At 47.0% G+C, this 22,191-nt stretch overlaps 1 protein-coding gene across 1 annotated transcript in view; it reads right to left on the bottom strand.

Moving 5' to 3' along the window:
• The window catches only part of RGMA (repulsive guidance molecule BMP co-receptor a), a 36,164-nt gene extending 27,712 nt beyond the window's left edge, over positions 1–8,452 (bottom strand). Inside the window, exon 1 of the mRNA XM_054042604.1 lies at positions 8,118–8,452. Within this exon, the coding sequence (XP_053898579.1) occupies positions 8,118–8,131 (14 nt within the window). The 5' untranslated portion in view covers positions 8,132–8,452. The remainder of the gene's footprint in view (positions 1–8,117) is intronic.
• Between the last annotated feature and the right edge of the window lie 13,739 nt (positions 8,453–22,191).

The raw sequence follows: 22,191 nt of genomic DNA, 5'->3' as shown, positions 1-22,191 counted from the left end.
GGAGGGGAAACTGAGGCATGGAGTTCCAGCTCCTCAAAGGGATTTAGGCTCCTAAATCCCATTGAGGATCTGGGCCTGAGAGCTTACATAATTTAGCTAAGGTCACCCACTGAGTCTATGGCAGAGAAAAAGGACATAGGAGGCCCTGTGCTCAGTCCACTAAAGGATACGGTCACCCCTTGTCACTGGCAATGAGCATTCTGCCATCAGAAACCAGCTGACAGTTTGCTGTAGGCGTACGTGTTTCACAACAGAATCCAGCTCGCTCTTCCACAGCTGCATGAACAGGAGTGAAGTAAGCCCATATGACTCAGAAACACACATGGAGCACATTTCATAGCTTCATGTCATTAGTCTGATAGATGTTAGAAATGGAAATGCTCTATTAAGTCACTTAGTCGAGCTCCTGACCAGTGAAGGGTAGATCCCTATCATACATTTACTGGTGTATTCTCAAGACCAATGTTAAATAGCCAACCAAATACTCTTCCGGAACTTCCGTAGGATAACTATACTTCAGCCTAACAGATCTCACTGTCAAGAAGTTGTTGCTGACATTCAGCTTGTCCCTATCTATCTGGGAGAGTTTTACCCATTATACTGATATAGTCATACAGGTCTAGTTGTACCAGCGTAACCCCCCCTGTGGACACTCTTATTCCAATAAGAGTGATTTTCTTCAGTTTAGTTTATGTCACTTGGGAAGGGGTGGCTAAACCAAAGAATGCCGCTCTTAAGAGTATCTCTGTAGGAGAATCATACTGTATAACTAGATTCATTTAAATTCACTCCTTTGCTTATAGCAAAAACACTTTCCTTGAAGCAGGTTCAAACTACAATGAACTAAGGCCACTGTAATTCTGAATCAGAGCATCTGCACAGGGGTTTGATGCACTTTAACTTCACAATTTTAGTTAATTAATCTTAACTTTCCATGCCACTGTAGTGCCGATGGGAAGGGTTTTTCCATCGTTGCAGGTAATCCACCTCTCTGAAAAACAGTAGCTATGTGGATGGAAGAATTTTAGCTGCGTTTACAGTTGGGTTACCTCAACCTAACTCCAGCTCACAGGTGGCAAAATTTTTCACCGCCCAGAGTGATGTAGCTAGGTTGACCTAAGTTTTAGGTGTAGACCAGGCCTCAGCTTTAAAAAAAAATCCTGCCTGGGGTGAGGTGAAGAGGCTGCAATTAGATCACATATTTTGAGACCCAAGTTTGTCAAATATCTCCATTTGTCTATTGTGTGAAGTTGTAGGGTTTTGAGTTTCCAATACTCCAAACAGCTGTGTGGGCTGAAACCATATGTGTAGTGTATGTGGGGGGTACTGCCCCCCCAAACTGCAAGCCTGGGGCAGGCATGGGATTTGCCTCCCCATGTGCAGCCCCGTTGGCCTGACTGGAGCTGCCCCCCCCAAATATGGAAGTCAAACTACACCTCTGGCTGAAGCCCTGGATTTTTATCCAGGCTGTACTAGGGATAAAGGTGAAGGTGATTCTGTGTGGAATCAAAAGAGCACAGTTGCGAGCGAGGGGCCTTGTCCACTTCACAAAAGGGCTGCAGTCGGCTGTGAGTTTGAACCAGCACCATTTCCCGCTGTTCTGATCCTGGAGCCTGCACATTCGGATGCGCACTAAAGTCAATGGGAGGTTTGTGTGCAGAAGGGCTTCAGGATCAGCCTGAGCAGGGAAAGAGATTAAAAACGGACCCACGTGAAGCTTCAGCCTTCAGGTCAGTGAAAACTGTGCTGCCACAAAACAAATATCTGGTTCTACTGGCTCCAATTCGCAACCTTCCTGTTTCCCTCCCCACCTCCCCGGACACATTTAGGCTTAGCTGCATCAGGTATTGCACGTTTGACTGCTGTTTGTGCACAACTGAAGGCAGCCGCTTTCATTGGTGAAAACTACACCTTGGTCTAAACAGGCCCAAAATACGGATGGTTCTGAAGTTCTGGATTCAGTTCCACATTTTGCAAATGACCTCCACCTTTGTAATGAGTTGAACCAAAGACCTGGATTGCTAGTATCCCCAAATTGTTTGAAATTTGGGATCTGAACTTTGCCGAAGGGAGACAATCTAAGCATCTACCTTTGAAATGAACTGGGAGGGGATACTGACTGCATTCTCCCTTATTTCTTTTCTTCCTAAAGCCTAAATGCTGTCGCCAACAAGGATCTCACGTTTTAGATTGCGCCTTTCATCCTAAAGGATCCCTAAGCTTTTTACAAACAACACACAGGGAACACTTCATCCACCACAGAAATGCAGCCACTGTGAGACAGAACACAATAATGCCGTACAACAGCTTCGTACAGGGAGCAAAGAGGCATCCCCGATCCAGCGGGCTGCTGGGAGCTTGTAGGGTAGTAGAATATTGTGATCTGAACTGGAATTAGAACAGGATGCTAACACACCCTAGCCCCTGAATAAAAGTGTCCGTAGGATTTAAATCAGTGCTAGCAGGCAGGATTTCTGGTTTATGTATCTCATGGAAGATAGGATGACCCGTGGCAAAGCACTCACCCTGGGGAGACTCCAACCCTGTGTAGCCACAGTGGAGTGAGAAATGGACTAAGTGTTGCCTGACCCTCTAAGTGCCAAATGGCACCTTTAAGACTAACAGAAGTATTGGGAGCATAAGCTTTCGTGGGTAAGAACATCACTTCTTCAGATGCAAGGTGTGCCACAGGACCCTCTGTTGCTTTTTACAGATTCAGACTAACACAGCTACCCCTCTGATACCTAAGTGCCAAATGTATCCCTGATGTAACTCCATTGATTTCCATAGGCTCACAACCTGGATGAATTCAGTGCTAATTCTTTGGTTATTAAAAAAGGATCAGCTAATCAGAGGCTCCTACAATACCAAGGACAGGGGCCAAATCTACCCTTGAAGCCAATGGACCTGATTCTGCTGCCACTGAAGCCAATGGAAATAGAACTGGGCCTTTGAAGACTTTCTGCTGCCTGTAGCTAGTGGTTAGAGTAGGGGATCTATTCTTGGCTCTCACAAAAACGGAATGACTGTGGCCTTTATCCACCAATCTATCTAACCACTATGACTTTATTTACCATTAAGTTTAGTATCTAGGAACCTTAAGACAGCAACTTCACTGCTCTATGCTCAGTTACCTCCTCACAGGGGCTGGGAAACTTAATCAACTGGTGTTTGCCAAGTGCTTTGGGAGCCTGGGATGAAAGTTTTCAGAGCACAATTCTGCTCCCATTTAAACCAATGGCAAAACTCTGATTAACTTCAACGAGTGAAGAATTGGGCCCCAAAACAGCAAGTATGATATAATCTTTGTAACAGTGCATGGTATCATTTCAGTTCATGAATCACCATTTAATATCTAGGGCTGTAAAAGCCTGTAGTTTATAAGCCTGGTATCAGATACTCATGTATTATCTACATTACGCATACATGGACATTTATACAGCTACTGATGAGAGATTTTCGGAACTTACTTATCAATTTCCCAGTGTTTCCATGTGATTAGAATGAACCCCAAATGTGTAGCTACCAAATGAAGGTGAATGAAGACAAGAGAGATGATGTGTGTATGGACATGTCTCTAAACACACTGAGTGCTGGAGTATTTGGACTAGTGAATGGTTTTGGTGGCAAATATGAATACCATGAATGATGGGCAATAGTAAAAAATAACCAAGTGATTCATCAATCTCAAAACTGATTAGAAGGACTAAGGCCAACCTAAAATCTAGAAGATTCCCATATGAGAAGATCCCATGTTCCGACCAGCCCCAAAGGACAGTGACTATCTGCAATGCAAAAAACTAGAAGGGACAGCACACAGCTCTGAAACAGACATATTTCTCTTATACCCATTTTGCAGGATCTCCCCATTGGCACAGGGTGACCATAGAGTAGCTCACCGCCCACCCCTTGCTGACTGGCCTTGCTTGTTATCCCATCTTCCCTGCCTATTTGTTTGGCTGACTTGTTGCGTCTCGTTTTAAATTTAAGCTCTTTAGGGCAGAGGCTGCTTTTTACTATATGTTCATCTAGAGCCTAACCCAACAGGGCACTGTTCCGGGCGGCCTCTTGGTGCTACTGCCATACACATAATTCTAATAACAGCCATTGAGGCATGAGGGTTCCCGGGATAGGGGGGAGGGATAGCTCAGTGGTTTGAGCATTGGCCTGCTAAACCCAGGGTTCTGAGTTCAATCCTTGAGCAGGCCACTTAGGGAACTGGGGTAAAAATCTGTCTGGGGATTGGTCCTGCTTTGAGCAGGGGGTTGGACTAGATGACCTCCTGAGGTCCCTTCCAACCCTGATATTCTATGATTCTATGATTCCATGTGTTCAGGTTGGCGGGTGTGTTTCCCTCCTGCGCTGCACAGAAAGGTCAGGAAAAGCTGCTCTATCCCGCCACAGGAATCTGAATATGAAAGGTGCTTCTACATCATGTAGAGTGGCCAGATAGCAAGTGTGAAAAATAAAGGGGGTCTAGTTGCATATATAAGACAAAGTCCCTAATATTGGGAGGTCCGGTCACCCTAACAACATGTATTGGGATTTGGTTTAAACAACAGAATCCTGATCCATTCCAAAAGCCGATGGAAAAGGGGAGGGAAGGGGGCATTGACTCTTTGGAGAGAAAAAGGATCAATGAAGCTCTGGGAAAGATTGACAAGTGATTTTAAAATGAGCATGCAAATCAAGCCAATGCTTGTGCTTTGGAGGATTCCCTTATTTTTTAAAAAAGCCAGCAACACTGTATCTTTCTTGCAGTAAGGATCCAAACCTATAGAGTTTGCAAGATGGTGATTAGATGGAGAACACTGCAGTATTTTTTAAACAAGAACTGTCTGTACCCTACATTTAATTACCGCTACACTGCAGTCTCTCTCAAAGTGTGGATGTGTGCAGTAACTCCCATTTGATTAACATTTAGACCCTTAGACGTTAGGTAGCAGCTGGATAAGTGTCTCAAAATGCTGCTCTGCTAACATGTTTTCCTGCCCTGAAAAATCCGTGTATAGCAACTAATAAGGAAGGTATTCTATTGCAGGCTTCATTAGTGCATTGGGCATGGTAGTTACAGTATCTTAATGGGGTAGGTCAGAGGAGATGGTATCTGAAAGAGGCTTTGAAGAGAAGCATGCAGGCTGACTGTTGCTTGGCAAAGAGCAAAGAGGATTCTTCGCTGCAACAGCTGAGTTTTTGGTGGTTGGGCAATCTAAATATACATCGTCTTATATAAATCCTTGTCTCAGTTGCCTGACTCTTTAAAGGGACACTGTTAGGTGTCAGTTTTGGATTATTAGGATTTTGTAATGCCACCACCAATAAATAAAATACTTTGCTCTTCTTCCATCCAAGAATCTCAAAGCCCTCTACAAATCGATTAAGCTTTTCAACACCTCATGAGGAGGGTAAAGATATTTTGGGATCGCTACATGAAGTGATCACCCAAAGCAACTAGTGCAAATATAATGGCTTGCCAATTCGTAATGCAATAATGATCAAGTTAGGCAGGGAGGAGGAATGTATGAGAAATCCTTCCTTCCTACCCGCAAAAGAAAGCAAAATGAGCTGGGTATTTTCAATTGAATAAAACTTGTCACGTCAACTTGTTTGCAGTGTAGTTGTAGCGATGTGGGTCTCAGGGTATTAGAGAGACAAGGTGGGTGAGGTCGTATCTTTTATTGGACCAACTTCTGTTGGTGAAAAGGGTGAGCTTACGAGGTTGCACAGAGCTCTTCTTCAGTAAGCTCTGTGTAAACTCAAAAGCTTGTCTCTTTCACCAACAAAAGTTGGTCCAAAGATGTTACCTCACCCCCCACTCCTCCTTGTGTGACAGGTGACATTCAACTCCTTCCTCCCCCTAATTTGTTTGCAACATATTATGGGGCTAGGCTTGAATCTCACACATCACATAATATAACCTCTCCTTGTTCTGAAGTGTTTAGAAGAGCGGCTGGAATTCTTCTTCTGTATATTTAGTTCTCTGCAGGGAGCTCCGCCTTCGTCCCCATCTCCTACCGGAGTAAATCCCAAACAACATTCCTATTGCATCTATTTCACATCTGAGTGAAGCTCTCATCAACAATTGGACTAATAGGTGGTCATGTCTGTGAGCAAGTTTCATGGCTGTTGGTGAAATGTGTGTGGCTCAATTGAAAATCTGGGTAACTTCTAACTGCCAAAAAATAAACAGAAAGGCTCATCAACCCTGTTTTGATTTTCTGTCAGAACACAGAGAAATCAATTTAGTATAATTGGACAATAATGCTGCCTCTTCTTTCCCTGCTGCTTCTAAAATCTACTTTTGTCTCTAGAAATTGCAAGAGTTCCTACAAATATATTTGTCTAATCCGCCTCTCCCCATCCAAACAGGATGTCTAATCTGAAATTGCAAGAGTTCCTACAAATATATTTGTCTAATCCACCTCTCCTAGCTCTCATCATTAAAAGGTAACAGGCCTTTCTGTGGAACAGCTGGGATGGAGACACCAATTTTCCTGAAGGCTAGCTCACCAGTTTACTGTGGCTGGAGAAAGTAGGAGTTTAGGAGGGGCACAGAGCAAGCAGGAGATGCTCTTTAAGGTGTCTTCTGACTTTATGTGGCAACACTGTACCATCCCACTTGGGTTGTCTAGTGTGGATTCCTGAAGATGATGCCTAGAAATGTGATCCACCACACCATGCCATTTCTGCTTTCAGTTATGAAACACTAAGGACAGTCTAGAATCAAAGGGGTAGCCGTGTTAGTCTGGAGCTGTAAAAAGCAACAAAGAGTCCTGTGGCACCTTATAGACTAACAGCTGTACTGTCTAGTAGATGTTGTCACTATGCATTTTTAAAAACTTTAAAAAACTACCTGAATATCTCCCAGGAAAATAAATCGTTACAAAAAATGAGGCTAGTAAAAATCCCAATGACTCTATCCCTCTGGATTTTCCAAACCCGTCATACTCCCTACAGAGGATGCAATTGGATGAAGGCTGTATTTTTTGAGCAGGGAATAAGCACATGTGCGCTCTCCCGGGATTAAATAGAGCTCAAGGCTCGTTTCTTCCCGCTAGGTGGCGCTGTTTTCCCTAAACAGTTTGCAAAAATATCCAATGTATAAAATAAATGCAATCCAACGCTGCCTTAAACCACATGACATAACATCAGCTTGCAAGCTCCCATTAAAATCTCAATTTGGGGAAATTGATTCTACCTCTGAGCAATTGCAATACAATTACTCCAACAGGCAGCAATCAAGAATCACATCAAAACAACACCAAACTTTCATCTCCTGCCCAGGAACCACCACCACAACAAAAAGCACCTGTCTTGCAAACACAACATGCTTTCCTTGAATACATATAACAACAGGCAAGTCCCTGAATGAAAACAACACTTAAAGAGGATGTTTTGCAACCTCGTTGGTGGTTTTAAAATGTCCTAACTCAAGGCTATATTCTGCCATCCTGACATTGATTAATGCCTTATTACCCACTGAAATCAGTGGGACTTTTTGTTGAGTAAGGTATTACTCATCACCAGTAAAGGTAGCAGAATCTAGCCCTCTGAGATGAATGTAATGTTTGCGTTAGCCTACCTATATAGTTATCCATCTCTCTTTCTCTCTCTCTCTCGGTACTTCTTTGGCTCTCATTCCCATGGTGCCCGGATAGCTGTCAAACGCGCTAGTTTGATCTTGAAAACATTCTGTATTTTAAAATCATAGTAGATAGGAAAACATCTCTCTCTCTCTCTCTCTCCATACCCAGAGCATGCAATGAAGAGAAAGAATCAAAACACAGAATGAGCATTTACAAATTGAGTGAGAAACTCTACAGAGGATCAGAACGGAATGCCCCAGATTCTCAATAGGTTCGAAGGCAGAAAGAGCACCTGGTTAAGAAGCAAATCAAAAAGCAATTAGGGCGGGAAAGGGGGGGGGACATCATGCCGGAAACAGAGTCCAGGTGGCAACCCCAAAGCAGGTTAAGAAGGAAGCAAGCGAAGGTGCACCGGGATTCCTTGGGCGAGGGGTGCCCCTTTGTTGCAGGGAACAGACCCCAGGAGTTGGTGCCTTCCCCCCCCCCCCCCCCAATCCACTTCCCCTCAACCTCACCGTCTCTGGTGCTTACCTTATCGGCTGCATGAGCCCCTCCAGCCCGCTGGGGGGGGAGGGTGTTAGTGGTAGGGAGGGGCAGATGGACGCTGGCAGGACCGGGAGGGGGGAGATGGTGGGATTGTCCGCAAAAAGGCAACCCCCCTCCCTTCCCAAAGAGCCCCCCTGTAGGGTTAAGAGCTCGCCCCTCTCTTCAGCAGCAGGGCAGGGAGAGCAGCATCTTCCTCTCCAGCTGCATGTCTGCGAGAGACTGGCTGAGCCAGTGCAGGGTGTGAAAGGAAAGTGATTTCCCAAGCAGATCACTCAGCCTGGGAGATAAAACGAAGCAGATAGACAGGCAGGCACACCCCCCCCCCCCCCCTTCTGCAAAGGCTCCGTGTGCTGGTGTGAGTACGTTATTTAGCATGCAAAAGGGGGGATGGAAAACAGAGGCAGCTCAATGCAAGGCGAAGAGGAGGGGGAGAGAGCTGGTCTGTGGGTGTGCGCCCCAGTAATCCACAATCACAGGGATGGGAATTGGGGGGGGGGGTGTCAGCAGAAGAAAGAAAGTAATTAACAGTGGACAGGAAATTAGGATGCAGGCAAACAAACGGGAGAAGTGAATACACAGGACTCTGCCCACCCAGGGTTCATTCCTGTAGGGTTTCGATCTGGCAGTTTTCCATTTCTGCCCTGAAATAGTTAGGATTGTCCACCTGCAGCTCAGAGGAGGAGCAAAAATCTGACATGGTCCCAGGGAAAAAGAGAGTTGGAAATGGTTATTTCCTGGGGGAAATGATAATCCCAGATACACATACTGTATGTGTGTATGTTGTGTGTGGTGAGTACGTGCATACACACATGCACAACACACAGTTGTCATCTCTCTCTGTGGTGTTTTCTTAACACACAGAGTGGGAGGGAGTACAGAAAGGATCGTCTAGAGGATAGTTCTGCTAATGTATGCATGCATTGTAGATAATGTATTGGGTAAAGCAAATAAACCCCAACATGCTTGGGCAAGTTGATTTTCTATTTTCACATTTTCCTAGCTGGGAAAAGAGAAGCGAACAGTACAGATGAAGGAGTGCAGCCGGGAGAGAAAAGAGAAACCAGTGCTTTGTTCCAGATGATAGAATCAGACAAATTACATAGAGAAGTAACTCTTTTATGTCCCATAGACAGGGGGGAAATAAATAAAAGAGGAGAGAATCCATTCAAAGCTGTAAGTAAAATAGAGATTTAATATTCTCTGAGCTGTTGCTGTCAGTCTCACCACTCAGGTATGGGATACATGGGTGTTAAATCAAACTGCACATATTGTACACGTCACACAACTCATTAGGCAACCAAAGCTGTCACCTATGGAGTCATTAAGAGTTTTACCATTGATTTCAATGGGAGCAGTGTGAGGAAGAAATTACATACAAACCCAAATATTTAGGAACCTGGTCTAGACCTGACCTGGATCCCTCATTTTACCTTGGGACATGTATTAACCAAGGTTGGGAGCCTGACCAACCGAATTCAGAACTAAAGAGAGGCCCCAGCGTGGAATAAGCCTACCCTGAGCTATTTCCCTAGATATTATTATCACTTCCTTTACTTTTTTTAATAGAAAGTGAATGAACGCAAAGCTCCGAAAGTCTGTGTGCCAGGCAGACAATTAATTACTGCAGTCCCAGAGCTGCGAACATGCTAAATATGCAGTTGCCTTTGCAAGTGTGCGGATAGTAGCCACTCTTTGCAAAGCGTGTTTCAGTGTGGAAGGCAACAAACGCGAATGACAGCTGTCAACTGCTTGATTAAGTCTGCAAAAAAAGAAATGCATCCGAGTTTCACAATATGAGCGAGGGTGTATCAGGTGCAAATTAGAAACTGGGCATGCATTAACAATAACAAATATAAACATCCCCTGCTGCAAAGCTTCAGTAGAGCAACGAGGTCTTTTTTTAAGCATGAATCTCCCACGTAGACACTACTGAACAAGGACTAGTTTAATCTTGGGTCAGGTGTGAACGAGCTAGGGACAGTTTGATGCCTGGCATAAAACCAGTAGCATCTCTCTAATAATAACTCATAGTTTTATCATAGTATCCCGATGCCCCTCCATCAGGGACCCTCATTGCACTAAATATTGTACAGACACAGTAAAAAACAGAGCCTGCCCTGAAGACATTACAGGCTAATTTACGACAAGACACAACAAGTGAGTGTAACAAGGAAAAGAGGTGCGGAGTGGAAATGAGAACATGCATTTCCATAGGCCAGCTGTGTGCACAGCAGGGTGGATTCCAGTCAGATAATTAAAAACCATTGTAAAGGTAGATATAAAAACATAACTAAGGTCCTGACTGACCCCCTACCTAGCTGTTAACCTTAGGCATCATCAGAGGAGTTGGCACCCATGGGAGTTGCTGTGTGTGGAGCACTATTGAAAATCTGGGCTTCATTGAGGTACCTGAATGGGAGCTGTGCTTTTTCCAAAATCTGACCCTAATTCTGGGTGCTGAGGTCTTGGAAATCAGGCTCTGAGCTTCTGTTGGAAAATCTGGTCCCTGGTGCTTCATGCAAAATACTGGATTGACATTGCAGGAGATTGGAGCCTTCTCTCTGCAGAACAATCTCTTCTCTTCTGCACTGCACTCACATCAGTCACGGTCATCATCAGTGACTGGTGACTTAGTTATACAAGTTTCAGAGTAGCAGCCGTGTTAGTCTGTATCCGCAAAAAGAAGAACAGGAGTACTTGTGGCACCTTAGAGACTAACAAATTTATTAGAGCATAAGCTTTCGTGGACTACAGCCCACTTCTTCGGAAGAAGTGGGCTGTAGTCCACGAAAGCTTATGCTCTAATAAATTTGTTAGTCTCTAAGGTGCCACAAGTACTCCTGTTCTTCTTTTTAGTTATACAAGGAAGTAGTTTGTGGACAATATGACGTAGCCACTTATTAGAATTCTCTTGTCCTTTCAAGTGGGCATTTCGCTCTTTGGTAGAGAAAAACAATCCATCCTTCTGAACATGGACGCGTTGTTGGGGCAACACAAGCTGAAAAGGAGATGACAGTTATTCCAGACAAACCGGAGAATCGAGGGAGAAGAGGAGAGGAAATCTTTGCTCTCCATGAGTTAATGGATCCTGTGATTAGTAGCCTGGGCTAGACCGTGGGGATGCTTTGGGCACTGGCCTAGCCACTGACGTAGGGCAGCTGATGGGATGTGGGAAGCATGTGAATCCAAGGATACTCACGTGCCACTCCAAAAACGTCTCCTATCCAGTTAGAATTCCCTTTGGGTAGAATGCACAAGTACACGTTCATTCAAAAGGGACGTGTGGCCCTCGGAGGTGTCAACACTACATGAGCTGAAGGCTGCTGTCCAGGAATCACAGCAGCTTAACGCAGCCCCGGTCCAGTGCTCAGCACTGCAGCGGATGCGGTACCCTGGGCATTCCTCTCCTCACAAGCTATCCACAACGTAACTGTTTGCTGCAAGGTCAGCTTCTCTGCTATGAGTTGGTGAGAAGGGGCCCGGAAGCTAGCAATGGTCAAACCAGTTCAGATTAGATGAGACCCAACCTGAACCTTAGCCCAAGACTGTTTCTGAGGTCCATTAAAAGATGGTTAACTGTTAAAAACTCATCGTCCTGCCTTCTATGCCGGGCTGGGACCTGGCTGGGAAAAGAAGCAGCTAAACAATATATTTCCACAGGTTTTCTGGCCTGATTGGAATCAGGAACTATTGGAAATATCAAGACCATCTTGTCAGTATGAGTGGGCATAGGGGGTCCCTGGAAAGCAAGGGTGTTATGGGGTGACCCTGTCACCTGCTAGGGAAGGAACTGCCCCGCAGCATTAGAGACATGCTCCTCCTGTGGGGTGATTGACTGATTGCCACCCAGGCAGAGAGGGTGGAGCTAGGTGATGAGCCATTAGTCAGCTCAGCCTTATAAGGAACCTGAGGGAGTCTGGGAAGACAGACTGCAGAAGATGCAGGAAGAAAGGAGAGCAGCAGAATACGGACCCTGGACTTCAGAAAAGCAGACTTTGACTCCCTCAGGGAACTGATGGGCAGGATCCCCTGGGAGAATAACATGAAGGGGAAAGGAGTCCAGGAGAGCTGGCTGTATTTTAAAGAATCCTTATTGAGGTTGCAGGAAAAAAACATCCCAGTGTGTAGAAAGAACAGTAAATATGGCAGGCGACCAGCTTGGCTTAACAGTGAAATCCTTACTGACCTTAAACGCAAAAAAGAAGCTGACAAGAAGTGGAAGATTGGACAAATGACCAGGGAGGAGTATAAAAATATCGCTCAGGCATGCAGGAGTGAAATCAGGAAGGCCAAATCACACTTGGAGTTGCAGCTAGCAAGAGATGTTAAGAGTAACAAGAAGGGTTTCTTCAGGTATGTTAGCAACAAAAAGAAAGTCAAGGAAAGTGTGGGCCCCTTACTGAATGAGGGAGGCAACCTAGTAACAGAGGATGTGGAAAAAGCTAATGTACTCAATGATTTTTTTGTCTCTGTCTTCACGAACAAGGTCAGCTCCCAGACTGCTGCACTAGGCAGCACAGTATGGGGAGAAGGTGACCAGCCCTCTGTGGAGAAAGAAGTGGTTCGGGACTATTTAGAAAAACTGGACGAGCACAAGTCCATGGGGCCGGATGCGCTGCATCTGAGGGTGCTAAAGGAGTTGGCGGATGTGATTGCAGAGCCATTGGCCATTATCTTTGAAAACTCATGGCGATTGGGGGAGGTCCCGGATGACTGGAAAAAGGCTAATGTAGTGCCCATTTTTAAAAAAGGGAAGAAGGAGGATCCAGGGAACTACAGGCCAGTCAGCCTCACCTCAGTCCCTGGAAAAATCATTGAACAGGTCCTCACGGAATCAATTCTGAAGCACTTAGAGGAGAGGAAAGTGATCAGGAACAGTCAGCATGGATTCACCAAGGGCAAGTCATGCCTGACTAACCTAATTGCCTTCTATGAGGAGATAACTGGGTCTGTGGCTGAGGGGAAAGCAGTGGATGTGTTATTCCTTGACTTTAGCAAATCTTTTGATACAGTCTCCCACAGTATTCTTGCCGTCAAGTTAAAGAAGTATGGGCTGGATGAATGGACTATAAGGTGGATAGAAAGCTGGCTAGATCGTCGGGCTCAATGGGTAGTGATCAATGGCTCCATGTCTAGTTGGCAACCGGTTTCAAGTGGAGTGCCCCAGGGGTCGGTCCTGGGGCCAGTTTTGTTCAATATCTTCATTAATGATCTGGAGGATGGCATGGACTGCACTCTCAGCAAGTTTGCAGATGACACGAAACTGGGAGGAGTGGTAGATATGCTGGAGGGTAGGGACAGGATACAGAGGGACCTAGACAAATTAGAGGATTGGGCCAAAAGAAACCTGATGAGGTTCAACAAGGACAAGTGCAGAGTCCTGCACTTAGGACGGAAGAATCCCATGCACTGTTACAGACTAGGGACCGAATGGCTAGGAAGCAGTTCTGCAGAAAAGGACCTAGGGGTTACAGTGGACGAGAAGCTGGATATGAGTCAACAGTGTACCCTTGTTGCCAAGAAGGCTACGGCATTCTAGGCTGTATAAGTAGGGGCATTGCCAGCAGATTGAGGGACGTGATCATTCCCCTCTATTCGACATTGGTGAGGCCTCATCTGGAGTACTGTGTCCAATTTTGGGCCCCACACTACAAGAAGGATGTGGAAAAATTGGAAAGAGTCCAGCGGAGGGCAACAAAAATGATTAGGGGGCTGGAGCACATGACTTATGAGGAGAGGCTGAGGGAACTGGGATTGTTTAGTCTGCAGAAGAGAAGAATGAGGGGGTATTTGATAGCTGCTTTCAACTACCTGAAAGGGGGTTCCAAAGAGGATGGATCTAGACTGTTCTCAGTGGTACCTGATGACAGAACAAGGAGTAATGGTCTCAAGTTGCAGTTGGGGAGGTTTAGGTTGGATATTAGGAAAAACTTTTTCACTAGGAGGGTGGTGAAGCAATGGAATGGGTTACCTAGGGAGGTGGTGGAATCTCCTTCCTTAGAGGTTTTTAAGGTCAGGCTTGACAAAGCTCTGGCTGGCATGATTTACTTGGGAATTGGTCCTGCTTTGAGCAGGGGTTGGACTAGATGACCTCCTGAGGTCCCTTCCAACCCTGATATTCTATGATTCTATGATTCTACAGGGGAAGGCTGGCTTTGGCTGGAGAGCTGAACCACAGGGATAGAGCTAACTCCTGTGGTGGGCTCCTGGAAGAAGGTGCCAGGAAAGCAGTCCTGGAGCCATTGTGCCAGCTGGGGAACAGGGAGCGGGGTAGGCTCCTGTTGGGGAGGAACCCTCAGCTAAGGCCTATAAGGAACAGGGAACTGAAGAGAAGCCCAGGAAGGCAGAAGACCATTGGGATTTCTGTGGTATCTGGACTCCCAGCAGGACAAAGCCTGGGGGGTCAGCGCTCTGGGAAGAGAGAGAACTATGAGTTGAGCCCACAAGTGGAGAAGGACCTTTTGTCTATGTCAGCTTGGGACTAGTATTGAAGATGATATTTGTGTTGGGACTTTGAGTTCCCTGGAAGCAAATGGAACCTTTATGTGACTTGGCCAGAGAGCCAGGCCACAGCAGACCCAGAGAGAGAGAGGGAGGCCATGACAGGGCCAAGGAAGTGGCCACCACAGGGGCACTGGAGATGAGGACCCCGGCAACATTGCCACAAAGGAGCGCTACTTGAGGTGCGGACGGACCCTTGCGAAGGGGTTAACTTCGACTGGGACCCATTCTATAACCCGGGTTCTATTTCCAGCTCTGCTGATGATGATTTGAGCAAAACGCTTTCCTCCTCTGTGCCTCATTTCCACCTTATCTCCAAAGTGGGGCTAATAGCTAATATCTCATCATAATAATCTAGTTCCCTAGGGCAGCGGCGAGGACTCAGTCAAAGGGCCTCGAGAAGTATGATGGGTTACATCATTAGCCACAGGCAGCCTAGGAAAGGGGTGGCAGCGGCTGTTCCTTCCTTAGTCCTGGTCAGAAAGCATGGCACCAGGACATCGAGGGGAGTTGGGCAGCACTGAGACCCGCCACTTCCTGGCTCCCAGAGGCCCAGCCTGAAGGAACCAGTTGTGAATGGCTGATGAGCCCCTCCCCCAGCCCTCAAGAGATGATCTTCCCCCTGTGCCAGCAGAGCGGTGTCTCTCATCGCTTCACTCCAGCGCTTTCTCACCCTTAGAATACACTGGGCAGGGCTGAAGCATATGGAGGTGAAGAATGTTCAGCTGTGACAACCAGGGCTGGGTATTATACAAACCCAGCCATCAGCACGTCACTTTTTCAAAGGCTTCAGATCCGCTACAAATTGCTTCTGAATGACAATGGGAATTTCTCGCCCTTCACAAAGCCCCACTATTAGCATCTTTATTGGAATAAACTAGCGAATTTCTCCAGTCAAAAGGCTTGTCTAGAGAATACTTAATTCCAGTTAAATGGATATTCATCAGTAACTCTGGCACTTGCAAGGTAGAAGTGGGGGCTGTTGCCTTGCCTGATGCTTAGCTCACCACCTGCTGAGGTCCAGATCTCAGGCAAAGACCACGAGAAGGGACCCAATCAAAGCCAACTGCAAACAGCAAGGCAGGAAACCGCTAACAACCAACCCAGCTACAGGGAACTTTTGTTTCTCAGTTCTGCTTTAGCTGCGGTCAGTAACTCACAGTAAACCAGTGAGATCTAGTGTAATGTGTTTGGAGGGGGATGTGAAGAGGAGATACTCAATAAAAACAACAAGGAGTCCTTGTGGCACCTTAGAGACTAATGAATTTATTTGGGCATAAGCTTTCGTGGGCTATAACCCACTTCAGCTTGGGTTATAGCCCACGAAAGCTTATGTCCAAATAAATTTGTTAGTCTCTAAGGCCTGGTCTACACTAGGGGGGGATCGATGTAAGATATGCAACTTCAGCTACGAGAATAGCGTAGCTGAAGTCGACGTATCTTAGATTGACTTACCTCGCATCCTCACGGCACGGGATCGATGGCCACGGCTCCCCCATCGACTCCGCTTCCACCTCTCGCCGTGGTGGAGTTCTGGAGTCGACGGGGAGCACGTTCGGGGATCGATTTATCACATCTAGACGAGACGCGATAAATCGATCCCCGATAGATCGATTACTACCCGCCGATTACTACCCCTCCTAGACTAGTAGTAGTCAATGGCTGCTGTGACATACAGCATGTCTCTAGTAAGGACACTTTCTCTATATTTTATAGAAAGGACTTAGATGTAACCCATGAGGCCTTCATGTCAAGAGGTATTTATGCTCTCCAGACAGTCTCATTTTGGAGATGGATTTTTTTTTATATTTTATTCATTTACAAGGAAAAACTCAATTTGGGAATTTCAGAATGTAATTTACATACACCGAATAAACACATCCCTGGAATGTGGAGCATCCACCTGGTTTTCTGAAGAGGTTTCTCAGATATCAGACTGTTGCAGTGGAAGCCACAGAATAAGAGGAATCTCAGAGCTGTCACCCAGCTGGGGCTATTTACAAGAGGGGTAGGCTGGCAGAGTTCAGCAATTAACTCCCAGTAGGCAGAGGGCAGGCATTCAGTCATAATAAATAGGAGAGGCCCCATTTCCCCCATGAGCTCAGTGAAATTTGCAGGAGGACATAGGTAAGAGCATTAAAGGACAAGGGACTGATTTGCAGACACCTGTTCCTGGCCATCAGTGCCAGCTTGTTTGTCTGGTTATAGGGAGGGGTGTCGTGAAGGTTGGGAGGCGGTGGCAGAGTGAGATGAAGCAAGTGGAATAAGCACGGTGCGGACAATCTGAACTGCCAGCCAAGTCATAGGCGCCAACTTCTGCTGGCGCCAGTGGGTGCTCGACTCCTTTCTGCCCCCAGCCCCACCCCAACTCCACCCCTGCCTTGCCGCCATTCCAACTCCTTCTCCAAAGTCCCCGCCCCAACTCTGTCCCCTCCCTGCCCCATTGGACTCCTTCCCCAACTCCCCGCCCTGGCCCTGCCTCTTTCCCGCCTCCTCCCTTGAGCGCCCTGCGTTCCCGCTCCTCCCCCTTCCCTCCCGGAGTTTGTTATGCCACAAAACAGCTGTTTCGCGGTGGCAAACGCTGGAAGCTAGGGGGAGAAGCAAGGATGCGGCACACTCAGGGGAGGAGGCAGAGGTGAGGTGAGGCAGGGGGGCGGGGAGGCGAGCATAGCTGCTGGTAGGTGCAGAGCTCCCACTAATTTTTCCCCCTGTGTGCTCCAGCTCCGGAGCACCCACGGAGTCGGTGCCCATGAGCCCAGCAGGGAGAGAAACTTTGCAGTCTCGTTAGATCTGGAAATGGTGGATAAAGTAATCCTCACTCATCCACCCAAACCTTCCCTCAAAACGGAACCAGAATCAAACTTCTTCTGCGCTGTGAAAAACATGTGCGTTACCTTTGCACTTCCACCCCATAATTCTGCTGCTGCTACTGAATGCCCTGGTGCCAAATGGGAATAGAGGGGCCCAAAATAGCCCAATTTAGGCTGCACTGTCCCATCTTCAAACCACGTTTGTGTGCGGCGTTGTTGACAACCACACATTGCACAAGCCCATCTCAATCCCTTTATGGAGGGAGAGTGGGTGCATCTCCGGTGGGCAGTAGCACACAGCTGCTGCACCGAGAAGCTTAGCTTAGCCACCAGCTTGGGTGTAGTGTGGATCCTCTAAACTGGCGTGAGGGGAATGGTCACATCAACATGGATTTGCTTTGCTTTCTGCTTGGACGGACAGAGTTTATGCAGCACACATGGGGTCAAATTCTCCGTTGGTGCAGTTCCACTGAAGTCCATGGAGTTACCTCAGCAAGGGATTTGGCTCAGGGAAGGCAGCTGCTTTAGCTTTCATCTCCATGGAGCCTGTTGCACACACTGCCTTTATCTACCTCCCCGCTTTGCATTGAGCAATAAGGAAAAGCCAAACGTGTTTACTCTTCCGTGTCACCTTGAGTAGCAAAGCAGTGCTTAGAAAACAGCAGCCGTACATCAAACTTCTGTCTGCACGTTCCCCCCAGCCACTGACTAAGCACAGCTAACTGCCTTTCTGTCCTGGCCTGATGGCACCAAACACCCCGCACAGCAAGCCCATTCAGGGCCGGCTCTGGCTTTTTTGCCGCCCCAGGCAAAAAAGCCTCCCGCCGCCTCCCCCTCCCCCCGGAGCGCGGCAGGGGAGGGCGCCGAGCCCGGCTGCGGGCCGCTCTCCCTGACTGGCCGGAGTGCCGGGGGGAAGGTGGCGAGCCCGCCGCAGCTCCGCTCTCCCCGGTGGCCGGTGCTGCCGCGCCGCGCCGCACCGCACCGCACCACCCCGCTCCAGGTGCCGCCCCAAGCACAAGCTTGGTGGGCTGGTGCCTGGAGCCGGTCCTGAGCCCATTCATGATCTCATTCTCACCTCCTTGGAGGGTTAATGGAAACAGGAGATGGGCTACCTAACCTCTAGTAAACAAAGCATGGGTGCCTGGAGGGGTCAAAAGACAAAAATGAGAGCAAGCCCATACACGGACTGGGCTAATGCTGCTGCTGCTCCTTCTGCCACCTGCCATAAGGGCCCTGGATCGAAACTACTCCTTCAGGATTCTCACTTCATCATGCTATAAATGTCGCCTTTTATCTAGATTGTGGTTATATGAGCTAAATAATTAATTGTTCTGTTTGTCAGAGGGGTTTTGCTTTTTTGCTTTTCTGGACACTTTTTGCTCTCGTGCTACTTTTTTTAAAGGGAAAATGATTCTTTAATGCTGACGTTAATATTGCATGATATTTAATACACATTATTAAAAAACAAACCTGATGAAGCTCAAATCCACAATAGGAAGCAAAAGTTGTCAATGCTGAGTTCTCTTTCCAACCCAGGCTGTATAAATAGCCCACTGCAGAGCAGTAAGTGGGAGACTTAATCATGACCCCTGCCTGTTTTCTTATAATCAATTAGTAATTATAAGGGCTTACATCTGTCTAGGGTCTTTCATTCCAAAATGCTTTACAAACTATATACAGGGATCACTTCACCGACCACTGACATGCAGCCATTGCTGGGGTGGAATGTAGCAGCTGTTCACCACCAATAATTCTCTCTTTCTCTATTCTACATAGGTTCTTATAGTGTTCTCATCACTGTAGTATCTGAGCACCTTCCAGTCATGCATTAAGTGGCAGGACTAACATCTGCCACATAGAGTTTGTTTTCTCATCCCCTCCCCAGGAGGAGAAGTGTGTGCAAGGGAGGGTATTGTTTTGGTAGGATTTGTACATGGGGGGAGGGGTTGTTTTGTAATACACATTGCTATGTATGTATGCTAGAGAAGGCAAGGTCAAAGAAATGCACATTGTGCTTGGAGGTTTGAGGAGGTTTGTGATCCTCAGTTCCTGGGGGAGTTTATTCCATAGTCTCAGGCTAGCCGCTGAGAAAGCTGTGTCTCCCACCCAGATGAGCTTTATTGTAGAGAGCTCCACTGTGCCCGAGGAGCAAAATTATTGACCATGGTCTTCATCCTAGAGCAGGGGTCGGCAACCTTTGGCACACGGCTTGCCAGCGTAAGTACCCTGGCGGGCCGGGCCGGTTTGTTTACCTGCCGCGTCTGCAGATTCGGCCGATCGCGGCTCCCACTGGCCGCGGTTCGCTGTTCCAGGCCAATGGGGGCGGTGGGAAGCGGCGTGGGCCGAGGAATGTGCTGGCCTCCACTTCCCGCCACCACCAATAGCCTGGAACAGCAAACCGCGGCCAGTGGGAGCCGCAATCGGCCGAACCTGCGGACACGGCAGGTAAACAAACCGGCCTGGCTCGCCAGGGTACTTACCCTGGTGAGCCACGTGCAAAAGGTTGCCGACCCCTGTCCTACAGCTTTAGGTAGAGTTAAGATATCCTGGGCCAAGGCCACGGAGCACCCTGAAGATAAGAACAGAAACTTTGAACTTGACTCAATATTCCCTGGGAAGCTAGTGTAGAAAGCAGAGGACAGGTGTGATGTGCTCACGGTAGCCTGAACAGCAATACTGCACAATTGTTTAAGGCAGGCAGTGAAGCACAATACCGTATCCACTTGAAACAACAGAGTTATAGCATGGCAGCATTTGAGGCTAGGTTTAATGCCCCTCCTCTTGGGAAAGTGCCAGGCAATATTCAAATGCCACAAAGGAAAGAGGGCACCGGGCACCTTCTGCAGTACAGCGCCCCCTGTCATGAGACATGGGCATTGGCTCAGTACTGACTCAGTGGAAAGAGGGCCCAATCAGTGCTTCCTGCAGCACCTGGGTTTTCCACCCAAGCTGTGACCTGACCGATGTAACTGGAGCAACCTAACTTTTTAATGTGGACCTGGCCTAAAGCTGATGTCTCGTAAGCACCTTAAGCACTGAGTGATCATTGGACACCACACTTCTCATTCCAGTGGATCTCTGTGCTTTACAAACATTACCAACTAGATGAGGAAAAAAACACTTTGTCCACCATCAAAGGACAGCCGCCTGACTGGACTGGACCAGCTGCGCACAAAAAGCCACAACACAACAGAAGGAACAGAAACTACAGGGTAAAGGTGCGAGAGTGATGAACAGCAGAATGAAATCCTAAAATACACAGATACATAGAGGTGAACGTTAGGGAGAGAAAGTGATCACTCAACTTGGAATTTGGCCAGGACACCATGACAAACACCCCTCTGCTCTTGTGAAAATTGTCATTGGATAATTAATAACCACATGAATATCCCATCCCATCTGAATCCAACAATTACTAACCAGGACTGTATGGCATTTACATTCAGTTCTCCCATTGATCAGTTTTCCTTTCCATTACAACTGAAATGTGTATGAGAATTAATGCACCTGCCTCCTGCTCAACACCTTCTAAATGCTGCTTAGACATCTGCAGTAGAGGGGTGGAAAACATCCATCTTTCTCACCTTAAAAAGGACGTAGGAGTAAAAGTCCATCAATTCCAGACATGCATTATCTTTAGAGGATTTTATTGTGTGTGATTGGTGAGACATAAAGGCCAAATGAAAATAAAATCACACACTCAGGAAATTGCAGAGAAGGGGCAGGGGTTTTTCCTAAACCCAGATTTCACTCTTTGCAGGTTGTGGCCTTTGATTCCTATACTCCTCAGTATTTCACCTGTCTCAATAGTGTTGTATGCCGGACAATTTTATAACCCAGGGCTGCTGGGGTTATCTGGAGTCAATTCAGTAGCTTCTTGCTGAGCTCATCATTATTATTAATTTTTGTGTTAAGCTCCAGCCCAACTGCTGGTTGTTGCTTTTCACTGGGCATGTGTGCTATGGAAGAGGAATGCTTAGAATTTCCGTTTCCATCCTGTCAGATCCTTTGGCTTCGGCCTGACCTATCCCCAAGAGCACAGTGGAAACAGCTGGAAAAGGGCAGGCCTGGTCTTGTGGCTAAGCTGGGAGACTCCACGGACATTCACCCTTCTCTGCTGCCTGATCACCAGGCAGCTGGAGGCGGATACTAAGGACTGTGTTCAGATCAGCTGCCTGGTGAAAAGGTAATTTATGACACAGGGGAGGTTCCTGCTCGGGGTGAGGAAAGAGATCTGGGTCCAGGCTTATGTGATAGAAGAATTTTCTGGATCAGGATGGAGCTGGTCTTCCCTGATCATGCTTTGAACTATCAATCAGCGTTTGATTAGTTGCCCTGACAAGGAAACCAAAAAACAGTCACCAAGTTTGCTGCCAAGAACCCCACTCTGGACCCTGCAAAGGTCAAAACTGATTGCACTGGAAACCTGGATTTTGTGCTTTGCATTAATGGCTGATGCATGTACTGTATATTAGAAATCAATGGGGGACTCTGAGCTAAGTCATAATGGGACCAATTCATCCCAGAGGTAACTCTGTGGAAGTCATCAGGGAGGAATTTTAATCCATGGTGACAAATTCTTCTCTCATTTACAGCTATGCAACCCCATTGGCTTCAGCAGGACAGGACAGTTGCAACTAGAATTTGGCCCAGTTCTTGCAGGTGCAAGGGTAACCCCAATACACTGATTTATCTGATGCCTAAAAATGTCAGGGATCAATTGTCTGGGCCAAGAACTCAACAACCAC

Source organism: Malaclemys terrapin, chromosome 10 (genome assembly GCF_027887155.1).
Source record: "Malaclemys terrapin pileata isolate rMalTer1 chromosome 10, rMalTer1.hap1, whole genome shotgun sequence".
In the NCBI taxonomy this organism is placed as follows: domain Eukaryota; kingdom Metazoa; phylum Chordata; order Testudines; family Emydidae; genus Malaclemys; species Malaclemys terrapin.
The sequence above is the reverse complement of the archived record's forward strand: the minus strand, read 5'-3'. Positions and strand labels throughout refer to the sequence as shown.